Genomic DNA, 24,142 nt, shown 5'->3' with positions numbered 1-24,142 from the left:
CCCGGGCCCTCCTCGTGTGCCTCTAGCAATGACTCCCGGCGGGAGCGACGCCAGGGATCCGCGCTGCACTGTGCCTGCGGGGCGGCTCACGACTCCAGTCAGAATAATTAATCCTATTAAATTATTCATCCTCCGTCCACTCCGTGTGTTTCCATGTGCCGACATCTAACGGCCTCGGCCTGGAGCAGCCTTGATTCTCTCCAGGCACAGCGCTGGAAAGCCCCGCCCCACTCCCGGCCGGGGCCGCCCGCATCCCTCCCTCTTTCCCTCCATCCCTCCCCCTGGGGCGGCCGAAAGGGGCGTCGCCGCCGCCGCCGCCATCGCCATGGCCGGTTGTTGTCAGTCCCTGGCAGCGGGTTATGGCGACGGCGGTGAATGAATTCTCCGGGCGGCCGAGGGAAGAAGAAGGGCTCAGCCGGCTCCAGCTCCGCGCCTCCGGCCGCCGGCGCCTCTCCCTCCTCGCCGCCCGGGCCGGCGCCCCCCGTGCCGCCGGCGGGGGCGGCGACGGCAGCGGCGTCCCCGCACAAGCGGAACCTGTACTACTTCTCGTACCCGCTGTTCGCCGCCTTCGCCCTGCTCCGCTTCGTCGCCTTCCAGCTCGGGCTGCTCTTCGCCTGGCTCTGCGAGCGCCTCTCCCGCGGCGCCCTCATGGCCGCCAAGGGCAGCAGGGCCGGGGCCGGCGACGCGCCCGAGCCCGGCGGGGCGCCCGAGACGGTGCGGGCGTGTCACAAGCGGGCCTTCGAGTGCATCTCCATGGCGCTGCGCATCGACGAGGACGAGACAGGTAGGGAGGGAGGGGAGCGCCCGCGGCTTCTCCAGGGTGCGGGGGGTGGGCGGGCAGGGCCTTCGCGCCCTGTGCTGGGGAACCGCTTTGAGCTGAGGACAGACAAAACCCGCTCGTGTGATGGATGCGGCCTGCGGGGGGGTCAGTGCGGGAGGGAGCGGGGAGTGTGCCGTGCCCGCTGCCCGCCCGTGCCCGCATGCGGTGGCGATGCTTTGGCCCCGGCCCGGTCCGTCCCCGCCGCAGCCGGCAGGTGCGGGTTGGATCAAAAAGCTACGGCTCGGGCTCGTTCCCCACGCAATGCAGGCCCTTGTATTTCGCCCCAATAAAGTTTTTGCTGCGGAGGTCTGGGTGAAGCGGTTAAAAACTGGGGCGAAAGACAGGGTACGTGACTAACAACCCTTAGGTTTCAGCAAGCCCGCCGGACAACAAAAGCACCAAGGACAATAATAAGGGTGCATCCTTTAATACAGTGCCTGACAAATGATGCAAGTGGTGAAGCGAGTCTTCAGGAAACTTGACCCCCAAAATGCCCATTTGGAGTTGTCTTGACTTTTAAAGAAAGAAATACTTACTTGTATTTTGACAGGTTGTTGGGGGGTTTTTTTATGTTTTGCTTAAGCTGTTTGACACACTCTTGAAAAACCTAAAAACCTATCACAGTGTGACCAGAGGATCTTAAGGAAGATGTTTAGGGTTCAGGTAAATAAAACACAGGAGTGAAGTACTGGTTTTTATGTTTTGTGGTTTTGGTGTTGTGGTTTTTTTTGTTGTTGGTTTTTTTTTTTTTTTTTAAAACCAAAAACATTTGCTACTGCATTTGATTTAGCCATTTACTTTAAACACAGCAGCACAGTTCTGTCAGCAGCCAAAAGGCAGGCCTTTAAGGGCATGCTGTGCTGTTTTTTAAAATTCTCTGGAAACATTGGAAGACCTTATTCTACACTTTTAAACTGAGCTTTAGTGAAACTGCTGTCTTAGAGGAGGACATTAAAAATAGAGGAGTAGGCCTTCAATAGAAGCTACATGCTGAGAGCACCATAAAAGCGAGGGATGTGTCTTGCTTTGCGTTGACAATTTGGGAGTGGCAGCAGCAAGCTCTGGGAGAGAAAAAAAACCCTACCATGTGCAGTAAGATTAGTTCAGAACAGATGTACAGTGAGAGAGCGCTGAGGGTCATAGGAGCAAAGCATGAAAGAAGGTGAGGTAACTTAAAGCTTCAGTGTTGTTGATGATTGCTCTGTGAGGAGTAGCCAAGTCTTATATTATCAGATACCTGTTCCACTGTTGTGACCTATAACTGTTGGTGGTTTGGAGGTTAAGCCCTTAAATATCAATTTTAATCCCGGACTTGCTCTGTAGATACCTTTAGATTTATTGTATATGAATTAGCTGCACAGGTCATACATCTAATAAGATCATTTTTGCTGCTAATGGGAGCAGTTGCACAGCTGTTACAGCCCTGCAATTGCAGTATACATTTCACTGAGAAAGAACTCACTTTGCTTTAATGCATAGATTTGCTATTTCCTTATCTGTTTTTGCTGGAATGTATGTCTATCTTTGATTTTTTTTTTTTTTTTAAATGTGTAAATAAGCTTTTTAAAGCTTCCACTAGAAAACCATATGTTAGGCATAGTGTGTGAAATGGTTGGAATTTCTGAATTGTCTAATGTCCTGTTAGTTATGTGGTGTTTTTGCTGTTGTGGAAGCTGTGCACACTTCAGTAATTTTGATAGCACTTCTGGTAATTTTTTGTGCTTCTGAATTATTGCGGCAGTTATTCTTGTTTTGATATTTTCACAATCAAGCTTAATATCTTTTTCTGGGACTGAGAAGGTACATGTGTTGGGTTGACCCCTGCCCTCAGCTAAGCATCTATACAGCTTCTTGTTTCCTCTCCTCACTGGGACAGGGAAGAGCATAGGAGGAGCAAAAGTTAGAAAAAAAAAAAAAGTGAGAAAACTTATTGAGCAATGGCTGCCTTGGAAGACAGCCCCCATCCAGTTATTCACCTACACAAGATTTTATTGATGAGGATTATATCGTATGATACAGAATATTCCTTAGGCCAGTTTGTGTCAGTCATCCTGCCAGTGTCCCCTCCCAGCTTCTTGTGAACCTCCAACCTACTCACTGGGAATCTAGTGTGGGAAAAGGAAAACCTTGAGGTTATGTTGTTCAAGCAATACCCAAACCATTTCTCTGTTATCAACACTGTGTTAGTCACAAATCCAAAACACAGCAGCATTTGGACTGTCTGTAGAAAATTATCTCCATTCCAGCCAGACCCAATACAGCTGATCAGCGACTTCCAAGAAATGTGACATTTATTGTATTTTTAATGTCAGAATCACTGAAAACTAGTAAAGCATTCTGTGTGGAGTTGGAGCACAAATTTTGCAAACAGCTTACTGTGGTATAGTGCTTTTAAAACTTTGTCCAGTTATAAGCTGGAAGTGAAGTTTTAATGACCTTGGCATGTTTGCAGCAGATACTCAGAATAGCAAAGGAAGTCAGGCAATAGCAGAGGAGGCTGGGATCGTGACAAATTTGATTTCTATTCAGCTATAATCAGCATTAGATTTACACTGCAGTCAAAAATGTTTCTATGGGTGATGGGGAGAAGAAACTTAAAGTAAAAAAAAAAGGCTAAAAAGAGGATCGAAGTCACTCAGCTTCAATGATTTGATTTCTCTAGCTTTGTCCTAAACAGTCAGGATATATGAGGTGGTGAAGAAAGGGCAGTAATAAAATGATTCCCAGGGTGTGTGATGTTCGTGACTGTAGGAAGGTGCTCCTGTGCTTTGTGTTGGTAAGAAGAGCAAAGCATGAAATTATCTGCACAAGGAATCTTGCTGAATGTTATTATTATGAGGTTTTGCTTCTGGAGAGGAGCAAGAGAAAACCCTGAAGAGGATTCTAGAAATGTATTGAAATATTTTTACAAAATAAATTTACTGGAAAAGTAGGTTTGAGACTGAAGTCATCAAAAGATTTGAGTGTGGAACCAACACAATCACTGGTAACTGGCACTTAGGAATAGTTTTGTGAAATGTAATGTCATCTGAAACTAGAGTAATGATATCTGAAGGTTTCATTGTAGGCATTTTTGGTTTTTTCTACTGCTTGTAGCTGATCAGGTTTAACTTGTAATACAGAATGTGCTATATTCCTCTGTGGAAAGGCATGCTTAGTGTGACATAACTACCTTGCAAAAGTGTGTTTCCATATGCAGGCAAATATCTTTTAATGCAGAGTATTTATGGAAGGGGAGCAATATGGAGTAGATATTAATAGGTCTTCAGTGGTTTACTTGCTGTTATGGTGTCATGTAGCATAGGTTAGGCATAGCCACGTTCATGGTTATATTTGCTGTAATACCCATTTAGGATGTGACTGGTACAGAGGCGTACTCTTAATTCTACTTGCATTGTACTTTGTGTTAAAGTTGACACACAACGTGCAGTACAGCAGTTTCATAATAGGATAAACAAAGAAATACCCTTATGGCAAAAGAACCGCTCTATACAAAAGTTAACAAGAGGAGAAGTGTCTCATCTCACTCGTGTAGTGTCTTAGACTTGTTGCTTTTCTTCTTGAGCTTCTCTGCTTCTAGTGCTACTTTGGTATTGATATAATCTATCACTGGATGGTTAAGAAGTACATCTCTATTTGCTGTTCCAGAAACAAAACCTGTTAATTTCACCATTTCTGTTGTGAATGAATTTGTATAGGTGAGATTTTTTACCTTGTTTTGTTTGTTTGGTTGGTTGGTTTTTAAGGGGATTTATCTTTTTAAGGCAGATGAAGAATTATTCTTAAAACAGGCAAAAGTGATTTGAGGCTGGTGTAGTACCTGTTTTTAATAGAAAATCTTACTTGAAACTTAAGTAGATATAAAGTTGACAGTGTCCCTTTAAGAGTTTCTTTAAATCCTAGGATTTTGTTAAAATATCTCTTCCTTCCTCTTACTTGTTTTATGCAGCATTATATGGAACCATTCCTAAGCTTTAATTCATTACAGAAAATAATGGGTTCACTTCCTTTTTAAGCAGGACAAAAGGAACAAGCTGTTGAATGGTATAAGAAAGGAATTGAAGAACTGGAAAAAGGAATAGCTGTCTTAGTAATTGGTCAAGGTAAGCCAGTTTTGAGTTTTGTGGAACAGATTTTGATTTATGAGTTCTTCAAAGTAAGAAATCAATATTGCTAAATATGGTAGGTGCTAGGAATGGTCTGCTGTATGAATTAATTCATAAGAGTGTTTCTTATTCTTGTTTTAACCATAGGTGAACACTGGTCCGTTTCTCTGTTCTATGTCTATAACACATGCAAATTTTGTTCCAAATATTTTCAGACTCTCCAAAATCATAAGCAGTTCATGAAAATCCTAAAGTAAAACACTTGATTTCTTATATAATGGGAATGCTGAAACACTGAGTTCTGATTTGATTTGCCAAAGTTGACAGTTCATGTTCTCACTTATGCAGAATTTTATATTCCCTTCAGTATAACTTAAAAACAAACCCCCCGATTTGGAATGGCCTGATATTGTGTTTCTGAGTAGCTTAGGCCAAAGTAGCTGAACATTTCCAACAAAAAAAAAAGCCATCTCTGTATATGGAACCATTTTAACCTGTAGTGCAGAAGCAGGTATGTACCATAGAGATACAGATGTAGTGAAGGACTTGCTAAGAATTTGTCCTCAAAATAATGCTGTAATTATAATAATAACTCAAATCACCCGCCCCAACCCCAAACCTGTAAGTGCTTTTGCAGACTGCTATTTTATTCCTCAGCTATGTTTAGAAGTGTATGGTGACATGTTGCTTACAGGGCAATACCAGTGGCATTTGATACAACCTGTGTAAATTGCACAGTTTTAAAAAAAATAAAAAACTTGATTTGGACAGACAGTATTTCTTAGGAAGAAGTGACATTAATGTCTAATTCTATGTGTTTTGAAATGTAAAGGGACACAGTCAACTGAATTTAAATCTGTTAATTTTGCCAAAGTGAGATCTTTTTAATTGTACTTGCCTCTCAGTCACTTTTCAAGCTTTGTAAAAATCTTTTTTTATTTGACTTCTCTTCAGAGAAATGCAGTGACAAAAAACATATATTAGGTCAGCATGAAATGTTAGACTAGATGCAAAGCAATGTTTGGGTTACCACAGCTCTATGAAGCAGATAGAGTCAACTAACTTTAAATTCTTGATTAAACAGGAAGCTTTAGAATTTTTTTCATTAGTTTTGTAACAGAGTTTCTTAGTGGAGGGAACAGATTAGGGGTGGGAGGAAGAGGAGGGAAGACTGGGTATCAGTATTTTAGCACTTAAAGTTTATTTGCCAAATTGTGTTTTAACGTTGATTTTTCTTTGTAAGGTGATCAGTGTGAACGGGCTCGACGTCTCCAGTCTAAAATGATGACAAATTTGGCAATGGCCAAGGATCGCTTGCAGCTTTTAGGTACCAGTTACAATTCATGACTTTGGAAAGTTTGTAATTATTTGCACAACTTCATGTAATGCATTCTTCTAAAATATTACTTTGATTTTTAAAGGGAAGGAGTCATTATCTGTGTAGGGTCTCTTTAGTTTTTAGTTTAGAGTAAGTGCTGTTGATGCATTTTAAAAATGGAATTTCAGGTATAAAAGTAACTGGAAAGTCTTTGTCATAGTACGCTTGACTCGTAAAGTCAGGAAGTCTTGTTCAACTGTTGTTGAAATTTAGGATTTTTGCATTGGAACTGTAGTAAAACTTGAAATATTGATGATCATGAGTGCCAAGTGTGCCTCTTGTAAGTGTAACTACTTCATCTTCTGTCAATTTTACTGTCACTTAACACAACATTTTGCCTTGCTATTTGTATATAATAGTAATTCTTTAGCATTGTGTAGACCATAAGGTTGTGAAATGCTAATTCCCTTAATTTTTTTCTAGTAGTGTTCTATTTTAAGACTAGCAGGTAAGGTACTTTTCAGAAGCATAGTGTTGTATAGTTTTAATTGTATTAAAATTAGGCACTCTATATAAGCTCTTAATGGATAGAGTAAAACAAGCAGGATTGGAAATTGCATCTTACTGTGCCCGGTAAACAGGCACAGATTCCCCCGTCAAGCAACAAACCCACAGTTTTGTGCAGTGCATCCTCTAAACTGAAAACTTGGGAAATGCTTTTAATTCAGTCAGTAAAATGAAGATAAAGATGATTTTTTTAAATTGCTTTCTATGGATGAACTAACAAATGTCTGTCAGTTTAACTTGCATATCTGCAGCTTTAATCTTGCACTCTGTTGTTTGGTGCTCTACTAAGTCATTTTCCTAGGAGCATATAGAGCAGACAGGAAAGTTCGTGTTCTTTTCTCCTCTTATGCTTTGTGACTGTAGTCCTAACTGGTGATTGACAGGGAAGTTGTGACAAACACAAGAAAGTGAGTCCCTTTTGTTTCCCTTGAGTTCCTGATGTCCTCAGAACGTCTTACAAAAAGTTGAAGGGAAATGGGGTGAAAGAGGCATGTGGCTTCTGTGCTCTAATATGGATGTTTGTTGGTGCAACCTTGGTATGTGCAAAAAAGATATTTTGTACTTCTTAGGGTTAAAGGCTGACTTCTAGAGGTAATAGAAACTAGGGAACAATAGACAGAAAGTGATTACATGCTGACAGTCTTTGATAAAATATGACTTGTTGCAAACATCCTAGTTGCAAGTAACTAGAATTTCTTTTAAAAAATTTGCAGTTCTTTGAAACTTGAAGTAACAGTGTCTGTATTTTGTGGGTATTGCTTCATCATTGCTTGTGTTATCACTTGTTGTGATCTGACTGAAAAGGAAAAAAGGTAAACATCACAAAAAACCTTAAAGTTGAAGTACATTGATCCAGACATGTTATCACATGCTATTTGTTTGCTTCATTGAGAGTGCGGATTGAAAGGCAGACAAATAGAACAGTGTTTATTGCACAAGTTGATATAAAATATTCTTTTATTTTTACTTTTATATTATCAGAAGTTTAGTACTTTGTTCTGCCTAGGTTCTTGTTTGGTTTGCACTGAGGATCTGCTTCAAACAATGTACCTGAGAGCAAAATTTGGATAAAAAAGAGTGAGTGAAATCATGTGCCCTTTAGGAAGGAAAAAGATGTGTTTTGGAGAGATATTCCAATGGATTTAATTCCCTGCGAGTTTGATCATTGCAGATCTGTTTGAATAGTATTTTTATACCATCTAACCAACTTTCAAGTATTTGACAGCATCTCTTTTTATTACCTTATATGTAATTTTACATGGAGTTTTTGGAAATGTAAGGTCATCTAGAGTTGAATTGCCTGTGCAGTTCTAAACATAGCTTTTAGCCTTTTACTTATAGTAACAGATATTTGGAATTTTAAAGTGACATAGAGAACCTTTTGTATTTGAACTAAACATGAGGCTCTTGAAGCTCTTAAGGTTCGTAAAGTGATTTTTCCTATGAATTCAACTCATAAGATCAGAGAGTAAGTGTTTTCCTCTAGCCATGTGGAATTTCTCCATTTCTTGAGGCAAAATAGGCAAGTCCCTTATTGCACTAGCAGACAGGATAAAACAAACTTAAAGTAGACAATAACATGAAATATTTCATCCCACCTGCTAGACAGAGTCTGCTTAACTGAAATGCCATCCAGTCAGTCAAGTTACATTGGTAATACATAGAAAGTGAAAATTAAATCATATGGATTATAACTGCCCATTGGAAGTGCTCAGTGTCTTCATCCTTTTTTGAAGTGTGTTTGTACATCAGCACAAGTTTAAGTTGCAAGACCCCACTGACAGGAGTGTGATAGTTGATCGCACACGTGTATTATCGCCATGTGTCATCACACCACTAGTGCCTTTTAATGTTGCAAGAGGGTGGAGCTACTTACCTTGGTTGATGGGTTTTCTATTTTGAGCCCTGTTTTTATTTTGAGTCTAAATTTCTGTATCTTACTCTGTTTGAAGCTGTAATATGACGCAGTCTGGAAGCTGAAGTTGCTACTGGTGTGTTTCAGAGCACCTCAAGGTGACTTGGTCGCTTTTGCAGTCCACTGACAGTATTGGGTGGTGCCAGCTGTCAGGGGACTTCCAAGTTCTATCATTTGCATTGGTGGCAGCCCCTGTTTTTGACATGGTTTTGGGTGTGTTAGTTGTGTGCTTGGTCAGATGAGTGCCTAAATCTTGCTCTGATGGTCTTCACAGACCTGATCTCTCCTGGATAACTTATCACTCACGTTAGTCATTATATTTGATATATTTAGAATGACAGGAGGATATTTGTTTTCTGCAGTCAAATACTCAGAACTCAGCAGTTTGTTGTTCCTAAAGATAGAGAACCACAATGTCCAGTGCAATACTGTTCTCTTCTAATGCTATTTGTATGTTTTACCTATTTGGGCTCTCTATTTCAGAGAGACTTTCCAAAGGGTGACAGACTTTTGTCACCACAAGTGCCTTTGTGTGTACTATGCATAGCTTCAGTATTTTGATTGAAGGGTGCACATGGCCCATAATTCAAATATCTTTCATCAGAATCCTCTTTGGAGGATATTGATACTCCTCAATGCTGCCCTTGTATACATAGGGGCTTCAATGGACACCTTTTGGGGTCCTCCACTGTCTTGGAGGCAATGGTGTTTTTTGCTTCAGGCTTGTGTTATAGGATGACTTTTTTTTTTAATTAGAAATCAGTTACCTTGAACTCAAGGTCTAGTGTTGTCTAACTAAGACAATGGCTGCAGTGCTGTTTATTTGGTAGGTTTGTGTCAGCATTGTATCATCAAGGAGAAATAATGAATGAGATTCTGTAAACTTTTTTTTTCAATGTCTGGAGGCAGAGGGAGAAAGCTTTTACATAGAAGGTGATGGTGTCCTGTTAATTCTCTGGAATAATATTTAATAGCGTAATTTATCTTTGATATTCTATAGGACCTTACAGCTACACTGTCACTAAAGAAAAGTGATATTTTTTTTTTATTATTTTATATGCAATACCAAAATTACATGTTAATATGTAGTGTGATGAGAAGACAGTGCGTGAACTGAAACTGGACAACACTTGGATTACACTTTTTCTTTTTTTTTTTTTTCATTGGAGTTCTGGATTTCCTGAATATGTAGAACTAGCTGAGCTATTGACAATTGTAGGAAAACCCCAGTGTCAAATTGTAGCTTTGAAGCAAATAGCATTTCCTGAATTCTTGCCCAGACCAGTTGATGTTGTTACAGTCCCCCACTAGAAAGCTTTTTTTTTTTTAAATGCAGCTATGTTCTCCAAAACTTAACTGATTATCTAGTATCTTAGAAAGTCTACTAACACTAATTGTGCTTCATAAGCTTCTGTATGAACTGTCCATTCCGATTGCATGCACCAGGCAGGGAGTAGACCATTCTGCTGTCTCCTTTGGTAGTGCTACATCCACTAAAATGGTGCACTGTCTTTGCAGTCAGTTGTACTTAAAGGACTTTCCTTACACCTCTACGGAGGAAAGGTTATTAGGGTAACTTCTTGGAAGTTGCAAAGCTTGTGGTTGTTTGTAGGCCATTCTTGTGTGACTAATATTTTTTTGTTTTACTGTGCCCAACTCTTCAATGCTTTCAATTTAAAACAAAGCTAAACCTTGGTGCACGTGCTAATCTTGAACTTAAGCTTTTTGCATTTGCCTGTGGCTTCTAAGTTTTCACCTAAACCTTATCTTGTTCCATCTGAATATTATTATTAAGCCTCATTATTATGAGGTGTAAATATATTATTCAGGGAAGCAAAACAGTGAATGATCAGGAGCAGGAAGAAGAAGAAAGGAATGAAGCAGAAAAACTGGAGAAAGATCTGTAACAGATAAAGAAGCATAAAGAAGGAAGTGCTCATGCTTCTTGTTTGTATGATGTACAAGCAATGACCTGCAATGGCAATTCTTCCTTCAGTCAGGGCATTTATTATCTTGAGTGTGCACGTTTTCAGTGGAATTTGTCTGCTTTTGCAGTATGTACTTTTATGTTGGCAGAGGACCTTGCTCTTCTACTTGGCCATCTCTTTTCCTGCAGCTTCTTGGTACTGCTATCTCTTGGGGGTGAGCAGAAAAAAAAAGGGGAAGGTAACAAGAGCTTGGCGATGTATGCCTTGCATCCTTACAAACCATGTCTTGATTTTAAACCCAGAGGATTTTTGTGAAATAAAGGTGGGAGAGGCAGTAAAGTGCCCCAAAAATAAGGGCTGGAGGTTTTAAACTGCAGTGGGAAAAGCAGGAGTGGTAGCTGAGCTGCAGAGAACAAGTAGTCCTTAATTATTTTTTTGTGTTGTTTTCAGCCTTACACATCTTTTACTTATGGTTTGGCTGGTTTTCATTACTTCTCAGAGTTAATTTCTTTCTTCCTAATCTTTAACTTTATAAGTGTTGTATTCAGATGTTTCTTTGGTTAATATTCCTAAAGAATACAGTTTGCATGACAGTTTTATTGACATAATTTCTAAGCAGTTATATTTCTAAATAGAGATCCTAAAAGACATAATTGTAATGTATTTATGTTGTTTTGCTTGAAGTTTGAGGTTTCTGTAAAATGTTTACTGGCTGTTACTACTTAAGTGAAACATTTAATATGCAAGGAAGTGATGACTCCTTGCAGTTGGTCAAAAGTAACACCTTGGGGAGGACTTTGAGAAATGGGTTATCAACACAAATATTTAGTGAAGTAAATAGATTCAATCATGAACTTGGCTTTGGAAAAGTAACCACAATCAGTAGACATGGAAAGATTGTTGTAATTAACTCAGCCGTAAATGGTGAGTTTTAAAGCTGTTTTCAGTCATGCTCGTACTAACAATTTTCTTACAAGTTTGCTAAACGTTGTAGAATAGTTAGAAATATTCCTTTTATCTTTAACTATAACAAAGCCAAACTTGACATTTGTGTGTTCAACATACATAAATTTTCTTGGTTCATTTTTGGTTTTTGTTTGTTTATTTTATCCTTTTTCCTCCCTCCCCCTCTGTCTACTATGTAGAGAAGCTGCAGGCAGTTTTGCAAATTTCCAAGCCGCAAATGGAGGTCTATAATGACAGTACTAACCTGGCATGCCGCAATGGACATCTCCAGTCAGGTGGGTTTGGTTTTACCAGCGCCTATTGAGGGGATGTCTCTCAGTTTCTGGTGTATTACAGGGAAAAATAATGCAATGCTGTGTGTTCTGGTCCCACCAACTTTAAAGAAAAATGGTTTATATTTCTGTTTTTAAAAGCTTTGTATAAAATACATGCCATCCTTTCCATGGCTTTGACAACACTGTTTTATTTTGTAGTATTCAGTTCTCTTACAATGACTGTCTTAGAATTCAAAACTATTTACTGAAACAACATTTTTGAAAATATTTCTTGTGTTATATTTTTCAAGGAATTAATTTAAACCTGTTTTAGAAAGTGTCAACGTTGGATATGTAGGTTATATATTGTGCCTACATAGATAGTTCTTCCTTTATGATATTGTGAGAGTGAATGTGCATTTGCAGTAAGCTACTTTAAATTTCAGGGGTTTTTACACTGAGAAAGGGATACACAGTTAAAACCAGGGGGGGCCACAACAGCTTTTGTGTTTTGTCAAAGAACATTGTTTAAATCCTTTCCCAGGAGACTCAACCAGGTATACTAAAATAGCAGAAGTAAACTTGCTTCTCCATACAGAAAGAGTAAAGCTACTGGGAGGTTTGTGAATTGCCTTCGGTGAGTGTTTTAAGCCAGCAGTAAGCTTTTGTCACAACTGTGATTTCAACTGGTAATTCATACAGTAGACTACAATGAGGTTAAATAAAATAGAGAGCTAACAAGCATCGGAATTCATAAGGCTTGTCTAATTGAGTTAAGAGCAGTATTAAGTTTTTAAAGTAAGAAAACTGAAACTTAGTGTATACCACATGCTTTTCTTCTGTTTGGTTTTTGTTGTTGTCTTTTTTTTTTTTTTTTTTTTTAGATCCGTTTCTAGTTCTGAAGTCATCTTACTGTTTGGTTTTATTCTTTCCAAGGTATAAGAAGTTAAAGTACTGTGTCATGTTAGGCACCTTTACATTACTGTATGTGTGGTATTTTTGTTTAACTGCATTTGTGAAAAAAGTTTAGTTAAAATGGCTCTTCGGTGTAAGTTCTTAGGTACATTGACATTGACAACTCTCTACCTTAAATGATCCAGAACAACTCTTGTCTTTTTAGCAGACTGGCTAGAGACTGAATGAACAAGTACATACATAGACACACAAAAGTCTATAACATATTCTATTTAATATGAACAGCTTTTTCTTTAAACTCTTTTTATAATATTTTATTGTACCTTTGTCTCAGTGTGTCTCAGAATTGGTTACTGCAGGAGAAGGTTAGACTGAACTTTCACTCTTAAAACTGTTATTTTACTTAATATGTTAGTAACAAAGCATAGAGCATTCATAGGCATCTACTAGAAATTAAGAAATATTTTGCCAGTTCTTTGGCAGGCATTTGTATTCACAGAAGGTACTGTAGCAGAAGGTGGTCACTGTTGGTAAACTTGTGGAAAGTGATATGAGTCAATTTACCCACTTGGAGTCATACTCCAGGTGAGTTAGAGAAGACGAACTACTTTTGCAAAACTGTGAAGGAAACGGTAGTGAAATGACTGCAAAGAGCCATGGCCTTCTGGGAATGCATTTTTCTGAGAGTCTTCTCACTTTCTGAAAAGGAGTGTGGGCTAGCAGAGGTCATGTACCAAACTCCATGGGATCTGAGGAGGAACAGAAGGGCTCAAGAGCAGGTCATAAAAAAAAAATTAAGTACCAGACGTCTACTGATTTCTGATTTCAAGAGGCTTGTTCCATTTCATTTTGCCAAAGGTAGACTTTAGATTTATAACTTGTGGAAGTCAGATCATTACCTAAAGTACAGAACTTTTCACGCAGCTGTGGGTCCCTGACAGTACCATGAAAGTCCGCCTGTTAACAGTTGTCTGAATTTCTTAATTGGCTGGTGTCTGTGCTGTTGTGCTTGCTTTTTGTGTCTCTCTTTTTGGGGTGTGGGAGGAGGGAACCTTGTTTGTAAGAACATGCTGGTACTACACTTTTTTCTTAAAAGTAATATATTGATTGTGCTTCTATGTGCTAATCATCTTGCTGTTGTTCTTCCTTTGTACATGGAAAATGGTATTTTCACACAGGCAGCTTCAGTAATTCAAAACCACAAACTAGATGACAAATTCTTAGGAAGCTGTACAAAATCAGTTTGCAGGCTACTTCAGATAAGAGAACTGCTGTTATTGAGAAAGTAGAGGTACTTCAGAGGTACTGAGCAGCAGGGCACTGGCATAGACTTAGTTTTCTGTCTACATAAAGTATTACCTGTGCTGTTGCCTAAAAACACGAGGTTTTTAAAAGTCAAGGATTTTATGAAGTGTAAAACATGGTCATTCTTAGTTTTAACATCAAGAAAATGCCTTTTTGCCAGTTCTTTGGTCTAAAATTGCTTTGCTTTCTTTCATTTGCCTTTACAGACCAAAGTCTTTATAGAAGTTGATTTTAAATGGGCTTGGAAAGGAGATTCTGCCAGTCTTGTCAAAGGCAGAGTTTGAGTTTTATGGACTCATTTATTGGGCATAGAGTACTGATAGTATTACAGTAATCCCAGTGTACCATTTTACATTTAACATGTAAATCTCAGCAGGATGTATGATCAGAGAATGCATTAAGTTTCTCTTATTTACTACAACGTGAACACTGTGCAACTAGCTAGTATTTTACCTCAGTTTTCACATGAAGGATTTGCTGGCTAGTCTTTAATAGTAGACATATATTGGCAATGTTTATCCAAGTGCAAAAGTTCTACTAAAACTGAATTTTTAAGGAGTTTCCCAAGTAGAAGAAAAAGTAGCAATAAAGTAATTTTTAATACTATAATTTGGCAACAGCAGATCTGACTGGTAAGACTCTGACAGTTCAAAAAGAAGAATAGCTGTCTTTCTGACCTGGGCAGCTGTACTACCATTTAAAATATGGAACATGTCCTTCTTAGTTGCTGAAGCTTTCTGTTAGGTAGCTTTTATTACTTAACTCTACCTATTTGAAAAATCTGAATAGAATATTTGAAAGAATTGCTGTTTTGAGGGCTATTGTGAATGCTGATTCTGATGATCAGTCTTGAAATTGCTGCAAGTTTAAAGCAGTTAAAGATTTTTTTTTTTTTTAATAATTACTTACATAAAGTTACAGACAATTCTAGACTGGAGAAGTTTTTTTTCCCAGTGTGGGGTCCACAGACCATGTACAATAACTCCTCTTAGTCACTTTACATTGGTTATCAATAGGCATATGTAAAGAATTTCTGAGGAATATTTGCTGATGATATTTAAGGTGTCACAACTAAAGGCTGGAAATTGTTCTGCAATACTGGAATTGCTGTTGCTAATTTTAATTTAAACTTTCTCTTGGATGCTTAAAAAGTTATAGACTAGTAGAAACTTCTTTATTAAAATCTGCTTTAGTCTAGTTTAAATGCACAAAAGAAAATATAATTGGTTCACTTCTTAGAAATATAAAGCATGTTGTTATATTTTTTAAATAAATGAGTTACAGCTGCATGTTTTTCAGATTGGTTTTGTGTTTCCAGGCACTTAGTATAATCAAGCTTCTTTTAAAATTGTTCAAACATATCCATACTTTATTTTATCTTTAAAAACAGTTTAATATAATAAATATATTATATAATTTTAACATTTCTCTTTGGAAGGGAGTCTGAACTTGGCACCTATGTCTGCAGCTTAACAAAATTTAACCAAAAGAAAACCCCAGGCAAAATTTTGCTAGTTGCTTGTTTGTAATTTGTTTGTGTTGTGTATATATTTGGATGGCAGATTAAAATCGAAGGGATGCTTTCAGGACCAGACAGCTATTATGTCTGTGTAATCCAGTGGTGTTAGCTTGGAGCTTTAAAGTAAATTCTGTCCAGAATTAGAGAGTAATGTCAAACTGATCAAGCCCCTGTTACTATCCTGTAAGTATATATGAAATAGACAATTGAACTGCTGAGTGTTTCAAATACGCTTGAAAAAATACCATGGTGTCTCTTTGCCATTAGAACTTACTTCAGGCACTTCATTATTGTTTTATACAAAACAGTGAAACATTTGGCAAAAGGCTGCTGGAGATACTGTGAAGGTTTTAAGGTCACGTGCTCTGTATTTTCAGTCTTTCAGTAGGTGACAAATACAAATGGGTAAGGAATGTGTTTTGGGGCTTTTGCATTTGTTACAGCAAAATATATATCTTGCATAATGAAACAGTGAGAGCTATCTGACAAATGATGTGCACTTAAACACTTCACACTTTAGAAACAGGGAAACTTTAGATAAACAGTAATTCTGAAAAATTTGATCACATTTTTATTTGTTGGTTCAATGACAATTTGTATATAAAATGAAGTTTCCCTCTGGAGTTGACGCTGAACAAACAACTGTGTTCAAGAGCTGTTCATCAGCGCTTCCTTGTGTGCCACCCATCAGGACTGACCACAGAATATACGTAAACTTAGTAGTCTCAGTCCTGGAGGTACAGCTACAGTAAATCATAGTTTGTGTTTAAACCTTTCTCTTTTCACCTCTTCCTCCCCTTGTATTTCCTGCTTCCTGAAATACTCTTTACATGTGCAATTTTATGATCCTCAAAATTGCAGTGTCTGTGTATTATTCTCAATAGGAGGGCGTAGTTCTGGGGAAGTGTGATAACTGAGCAACTGTTTAGGGTGAAGGAGATGAACAAAAACTACTTCAGCTTTTTGAAGCCTTCCCATGTTGACTTTAAGCCAGCTGTGCAAATGAGGTTGAGGAAAAAAAACCCGCAACAAAACTAAGTGCCACCTTTTGATTAACTTGGGCCAGTCAAAGTTTTCAGTAGCTAGATGTTTTAATAGATTCATATGCTGCTTTTTGAACTTTAAAGTTACTGAGTATGACTAAAGAGTTTTTGACTTGGAAATTCCTGTGTAGGAATGACTAAGTAAATTTAACCAACTCTGGAGCTGTGTGTGATTTAATCAGTAGCCAGTTTTGGTGGTTTTTCTTGTTTTGTTTTGGGTGGTTTTTTGTTTTCTTTTTTCAAGAAATATCTTACAGGTAAATATACTTAATTCTATGCTTCAAGTTCCCTTGTTTTTTCCATATTGATATATCTGCATTGTAGAAATTCTACATGTAGAATTTCTTTAACTTTAAAAAGGGGTAGATTGTGATGGAACAAAGGCTTTAGAAACCTTTTAGCCAGGTAGTTAAGGATACCTGCAGGCTGTGTAGAGATTTGCTCCTGGTAGTATGTTTAAAGAGGCTGAGAACATGATAGTAGTTAATTGATTCTTCCATGATACTGTTTCACTAAAGTATTCTATGAATTTTTTAAGCACAACATTAAAAATTACAACCCTTTTTACTTAAAGCATTTTTCACTGAATTGCAATGTTATGTTAAAAATACTCCAGAGTCATTAATTTCCTTAAAAATCAGAGGGTTTTGGCCTGTTCCTTAAAACAGATCAAATTGAGTTGCAGACTTCTAAAAACTTTGTGAAGAAACTTGTAGCTGAAATTCATCTTGAGCTTCCTTACCTCTGAAACCATATTTCTCATATCTAAACAAAAGGCTCCTTAGTCCTTTAAAAAGGGTATAAAATATGACAGTATTTACAGTTTTCATTGCAGACAACAGTACTGTACTAGACAGTTTCCAGTAGTGTATTCCCACTACAAAAAGTCTCCCATCTAATGCTGTTCTCTAATCATTAACCAGCCTGACCAACCTGCCTGCTTGTTGTAGCATGTTCTTATCTCTTAATCTCTGATTTGATGTTTTACACTTGCTGTTCCTGTGCCAAAAAACTTCTTTTTGTCTTATATCCCCTCTGGAGAATGTAGAATGTAGAAATCAAGTGCTATTTTGTTTAGACCAAAATGGCCTCTTGTAGTGTGATGGCTTGGGGCCAATATTTTAAGTTTTTCTCTGTCACCTGATTTGAGACTTCACTGCTTCATCATTGAGGTGAATTAGTAGTGTGAATGGAATGTTTGGTGGTGTTTAAATCGAATGTTTGGTGGTGTTTAAATCGAATGTTTGGTGGTGTTTAAATCAATGGTATAGTATATTTTAAGACTTAATTTTAAATGTAGGAAGGTAAGCTGCTTCAGAGCTGTCCATTTAGAATTTACTTACCCCTTGAGATTCCTAAAGTGAAAGAAAGTTGTAAGAAAAAACACCTGACAGTTGCTTGCAGGTATAACTATTTCAGTATTCCCAATTTAAAATGCCTTGGTGATGCCTCTGGAAAGTCTGGATAGTGTTAGCTAGAATCCAAAGTAACAAGCCTGCTAACACCACTTGAGGAATGAATGCTCTGAATCTAAAGGCTTGAAATTTGGGGATGATTATAGTGATAATTTTAGGAGTTCTTTGGCAAGAAGGCAGAAGAACACAAGCCAGAAGACTTTGCATTGTAAGGGATAGATGGTGTTCATCCCTTGATAAAAGGACTCAGTTATCTCTGGCTTTTCTAACATGGCTAACTAGTGTTCATTTTGAGAGCTCCTAAAATTTCAAGTCTTAACTTTAGGTGAAAGCAGCAGTTAATATCCCCCTAAAAGTACTTAATCTCTTTAGAAATTTGCATTATTCTTCTGTAAAACTGTATTACATGTTTCAATAATTCTGTCTTCAAGTTAGAGTTGATGGTAAAAGTATGACTGCAGCAAATGTTCTTATTACACTGGTTTTCTTTATAGAAAGTGGAGCAGTTCCAAAAAAGAAGGATCCCTTAACACACACAAGTAATTCGCTTCCTCGTTCAAAAACTGTTGCAAAAACCGGATCCACAGGCCTTTCAGGTCACCATAGAACACCCAGCTACAGTGGGATATCATCATCTTCTGTGTCTAGACCAGCACCCAATTCTGCAGCTTCAACTCACAAGGTATGGTAAGGATAAACACAGGAGTACTATTGAAAAATGAATGTAAGTTCCAGAATGAACACTGGATTTAATGCCTTTGTTGCAGTGTCGTAGCAGCAGAAAGTTTTGAAAAAAACATGAAACCCCTACGTTTTTTGACCAAGCCTCTTGAGCTAGGCTGCAGAGTGGATTTCAGAAATTGGGGGACATCGGGTGGGTGCATGGGCAAATGGATTTTAAATTTAATCACAGTAATAAATAATACTTGTTTTTAAAATTGCATGGGAAATAGAGTGAAGGCTATCTAGGGGGAAAATAAATAGCAGTATGTAAAGATAGTGGGAAAAAACCCATCTTATTCTAGAACTACAGATTTTTCACCCTGTGAGTTCCTACTCTTCTAAAGCGTTCATGCATGCACAGGTTGTATTGAAAAGCAAGTTATGGTTAGGTTGTGACTGAAACAGAAAGATATGTCCTATCCTAAGAATACAGAAAAATACAGCGTTTTGGTTGACCCATCTTTTTCCCTTCCATCCTTGTCACTCTCCCACCCCCATTCCTCCTACAGTAAAGTAAAATAAAGAGCAGAATGGACTGAACATAAAAGTGGTTAAAATGTTATTGCTACTACAATATGAAAGCTTTTAAGTGACCTGTTATTAAAATATGACAGCAGTAGAAATTCTTGCTCATAGTATGGAGGATCTGAAGTGGTTCGTAATGCTTATTTCTAGAATATGCTGAGGGACAATACTGTAATTAAATATAATGAATTATCAAACAAAAAAACCCCAAACCAAAGACTCCTCACCATTGATGCCTAAGGTGTTCTACCCATGGCTGAATATGATAATAGGATTTGTAGCAAAATACAGCATCAGAATATCTGGTATTTATTAATGTATTATGTTCTACTGGAGCAAAAGAAATGTAGAAGTTGTTTTGTTAACACTGTGCTTTTAAAGTATTGATCTGGTTTTTTTGTTTGGTTTTTTCCTTCCCCGTCTCCAGGCTGCTCCTAAAAACAGCAGAACAAATAAGCCTTCTACTCCTACCCCTGCTCCTCGAAAAAAGAAAGACATGAAGATATTTCGAAATGTGGACAGTAATCTTGCTAATCTTATCCTAAATGAAGTTGTTGATAGGTAAGTCTGAAGAAAATTAGGCTTTTCAATGCAGAAAATCAGTTTTTCGTTCAGTACAGTCTTGGTCCACTTGGAATGAAATTAGTGCCTCTATTTTGTCGAGAGGTTTTGGGAGGATTGTTTTGGGTATATTTTTTTTGTTGTTACTTTGGCAAAAGAATGAACATTCAGTTCAGAAATACTTCTCTTTTTAAATGCTTAGCAATGTAAGTTGTAGGTTTTCTTAGAAGAGTTCTGTATAAATAGTCAAGCTCATTAAATTAGTCAGCTGCTGCTGAAAAAGAGTATCTCATTGTTAGACTAATTAGTATTCCATTTCTTTGTTAGTGGGCCAGCTGTCAAATTTGATGACATCGCAGGGCAGGAATTGGCTAAACAAGCTTTGCAAGAAATTGTTATCCTTCCTTCTCTTAGACCTGAGGTAAGCAACTGGGTGTTGTTATCAATCTGTGACAGGATGAAAGAAATGTATTGTGCTTCACACATGAAGTGGTGATTCTTGAATCCTGTTCTTTACTAATCATGATTGCTGTGTGGTGATAGCCATCTTGGAAAAGGAGAATGTGTTAAAATACTATCATAAAATTCCTTGTCTTCTGGTTAGTCAACGCTGGGGAAAGTGACTGGGGCAAGAGCTTAAAAAGAAAACAAACTCCAAGCCAAAACCAAACCAGCAAACCACAACCCCCTAAAAAAACCCCAACAAAACCGCACAAAACAAACAAACAAACAAGAACAAACAGAGAAAAATCCTCACAGTTTTTGAGGCTGAGTGTTCCAGATAGCTATAACTCTGTGTCCAACCCTATATGGCCATGTAAAGGACAAAGACCCGAACTGGAAGAGTGAAACAGATGAGATCTGTATAAGTAAATTAGGTCATGGCACTATCTGATTGGAAAAATGTTATATTGTTACTGTGGTCATCCTCTCTGTGAGCATGTTGGTTAGACACACTGAATAGTTTATTCTAGCAGGAGAGGATGCAAAGAAGTGTAGTGAACAAGCAAGTACGCTGACGTACATAACAATTGAGGGCAGATTTCCTCTTTATTTGGCAGTGTGGAAATTGGTCATTTAGGCTTTTATTGATCATAGGTGGTACCTCAACTACTGTTACTGCCTAGATTCAGGCCTAGTCTATATACTACTGGAGTTTTCTAAGTTACTTAAAAAAAATCAAATTGGTCATTTTCTAGAGCTGGGCTTGCTAAAAGTGGCATGACTTTTGCAGAAATTGTGTGTGGTCATTTTCTGTGGTGCTCTGGTGAGGCCCCACCTGCAGTACTGTGTCCAGCTCTGGGGTCCCCAGCAGAGGAAGGACATTGGCCTGTTGGAGTGAGTCCAGAGGAGGAACACCAAGATGATCAGAGGGGTGGAGCACCTCTCCTATGAGGAAAGGCTGAGAGAATAGGGATTATTAAGCTTGGAGAGAGGGGGCTCTAGGGTGACCTTATTATAGCATTTCAGTACCTGAAGGAGATCTACAAGAAAACTGGAGGGGAGCTGTTTACAAGGGCAGGTAGTGACAGGACAAGGGGGAAAGGCTTCAAGCTAAGAGTAGGCTTAGATTTGGATATTAAGAAGAAATTTTTCACTGTAGGGGTGGTGAGGTGCTGGAACACGTTGCACAGAGAAATTGTGGATGCTCCATCCCTGGAAGTGTTCAAGCCAGGTTGGAAGGGGCAGCCTGGTCTGTTGACAGGTGTCTCTGCCCATGGCAGGAGAGTTGGAAGTAGATGATCTTTAAGGTCCCTTCCAACTCAAACTGCTCTATGATTCTATGATTATTGAAGCAAAATTGCCGTTTGTACTTTTTGTTTGCTTCTGGGTCTCATTTGTCACATTGACAGGTGACTGGAGTTGCTCTGGTTTTCCTCTTTCCCTTAATGCAGCTTCTGGTTTTGAAGCATCACAGGAAAGAAACCCTAAACCTGACATAGCATCACAGAAATATTAAGCTTAAGGAAAACTTTGGCAATAAATGTGCATGCTCTGATGCTGTTATGCAGAAGGAAAATGTCATTGTACCATCTCTGTTATTACAGTGCTATAGTATGTTAAGTTTGTTGTTTGGTAACACTGATAAATGAGGTGGGTGGGTAGGGCTTTGAGATGTGAGGCTGGGAGTAGTTATGGCTCTTTTCCAGTAACAGGTGGTATTTTCAGGTCGTCTTCGTATTACTATAGCTGGCCTTACCTCTGTGTAGGTTGAGATGTAATAGGGGCAGAGAATCCTGTGAATTTTTAAACTTTCCTTGGAAGAAGAGAGGTTGGTTTTATTCCTTGTAAATGAACATAGTAGATGTAGAAAGTATGGGGGGATATTTAGTAAATTAACCCTAGTTAAGTTTTAACTTTAATGAGTTTTGAATTCAGATTCATATTTAACAAGCCAATTAATGGTATTTTTGTAGGAGAGCAAGAGTTGAGGTGCATAAACAGAAAATACAGGCTGCAGTCATTTCAGCAGTAAGATGCTAGTGGAATGGTAGCAATTAGTTCAGACCATGATTAGTCGGTTAACAAAACCTGAAAAGCTTAATGTGTCTTGGTGATAAATGGCATTTGCAGCTGAACTGTGTAGGTGATGATCAAGGTGAGGAAGTTACAGATTTGGTCTGGGCTACGTGAACTTCCAAAGAATGATTTCAAACAAAAGGAGTCAGATAGAAAATGCACATGGTGGTATGCAGCATGGAAAGCAGAAACACTGGAGTGTTCACTTAGTGAATAGCCGGGTAACCACTTTTAGTGATCAGAGTCAAGCACAAACAAAATGCTGTGGATGATGAAATAACAGAGAAAATGCATGTTAGTCATGGTAGAAATACAACACTGGTAATGGAGCTATTTGTTTTCGTGGATATTGTGGAAAGAAATGCCTCCTGACAGAGCTGTTTAGACATGGGATGTATATACGAGAGATTCCCTACTTTTCCTTTTACTTGTTTGGTGGAATTATTAGAACCTGGAAGGGACGGGTGAGTGTGAGACTTGGAAAAGGAGCTCTGAAACTTTTGAGGAAAGGGGTAAAGACAAAGTGCTGGAGAAGACAGGCAACAATAATAACTAAAAGATATGTACTCTATGAGAATTTTTACACTTGCTTGCTGTGCTGATGCATGTGATTGGTGCTATTTTATAGTATAGGAAAGATGAAGCCAGTGCAAAGTGAGAGGGAAGAGATGACTATCAGTAGCACATAGAGGGAGTAGGTGGTTGTCAAGTAATATTCTAAATAGTTTTGTTGAAAGCTTGTCTTCTCAAGTTTCGTTTAATAAAAAAAGAAAGATGAAGGAGTTCTTCCATATGGAGTTTGTAGGAACATTGCTTTAGCTCTCCTACTACACACCTGCATTACCTCCTTTGTAAATGGAATTGATGCTTTAAACTTGATAGGCTAGTCTGTCTTGTGGACAGCGTTTTAAACTACTTTCACAGTGCATCCATGCACAGAACAATTGTAATTTAACTGTTGTGTGGGAAACAATAGTGGTGTGCATTAGGTCAAGTTAGTAACAGAGAGCATAGCTCTCCCAAAGCCTGTACTGTTGTGGCACTGCTACTGTTACAAGCACTGCACCAATGAGCCATTCCTCAGTCTTAGACCATTTTCTTACAAAGGCAAAGCCATATTTTATTTAAGTCTTTGAAGATAACTTATGATGATGTACTTTTCAGTTGTTTACAGGTCTAAGAGCTCCTGCACGTGGTTTATTGCTGTTTGGCCCACCAGGAAATGGGAAGACAATGTTGGTGAGAAAATTACTTCATGCATGAGTTGGTGGGCTTAAAATGTAACCAGGAAGGGTGGCTTTTAGTTTGGCTCGTGTGGTAATAAACTGTATATTCTTCTTGAGTATGTATTACGGTGTCATTTTATATACAAAAATGCAAAATTGTTCTTAACAGTGGATTTTATGGAGAAATACATTTTGAAAATGGGGAGGGAGCACAGTAGCAAGAAAGGGGATTGTCTCACGCGCTGATATGCAAAGAGTGTAAGGGCTGTTGAACTGTCTGGCTGCAGCTTGTTTTCTCAGCCTCATGTACTAGATTTGGGGAACTGGAGTGAAATGGCTGTGTATCAGCCAGGGAGCATTGAGTGTCCTGATGCAGCTGAGCTGGGCACATTGTCCTGCATCACGTGGCGTGGCTGCAGCTGCATACTCTCTTTGCTGGCACTGAAGCTGGATCAGCTCTGAAGTGCAGGAGTGTGAATGTTGAGGAGCCCACTTGGGCTCATCTGTTGTGTTTTG

The 24,142-nt window shown here is 38.5% G+C and overlaps 1 protein-coding gene across 5 annotated transcripts in view; it reads left to right on the top strand.

The window, feature by feature from the left end:
* Positions 1-276: 276 nt before the first annotated feature.
* SPAST (spastin) overlaps positions 277-24,142 on the top strand; it is a 39,593-nt gene continuing 15,727 nt past the window's right edge. Inside the window, exons 1-8 of one of the 5 annotated variants that reach the window (XM_032681938.1) lie at positions 278-784; positions 4,840-4,923; positions 6,170-6,253; positions 11,800-11,895; positions 18,566-18,753; positions 19,747-19,880; positions 20,208-20,301; positions 23,565-23,639. In XM_032681938.1, coding sequence (XP_032537829.1) covers positions 376-784; positions 4,840-4,923; positions 6,170-6,253; positions 11,800-11,895; positions 18,566-18,753; positions 19,747-19,880; positions 20,208-20,301; positions 23,565-23,639 — 1,164 coding nt within the window. In that variant the 5' untranslated portion in view covers positions 278-375. Of the gene's footprint in view, positions 785-4,836; positions 4,924-6,169; positions 6,254-11,799; positions 11,896-18,565; positions 18,754-19,746; positions 19,881-20,207; positions 20,302-23,564; positions 23,640-24,142 lie in introns of all 5 variants that reach the window. The other 4 variants (XM_032681936.1, XM_032681940.1, XM_032681939.1 and 1 more) reach the window with 4 other exon arrangements.

This window comes from Chiroxiphia lanceolata, chromosome 3 (assembly GCF_009829145.1).
Source record: "Chiroxiphia lanceolata isolate bChiLan1 chromosome 3, bChiLan1.pri, whole genome shotgun sequence".
Lineage (NCBI taxonomy): Eukaryota > Metazoa > Chordata > Aves > Passeriformes > Pipridae > Chiroxiphia > Chiroxiphia lanceolata.
Note: the sequence above shows the minus strand (reverse complement) of the source record. Positions and strands in the feature narration are given on the sequence as shown.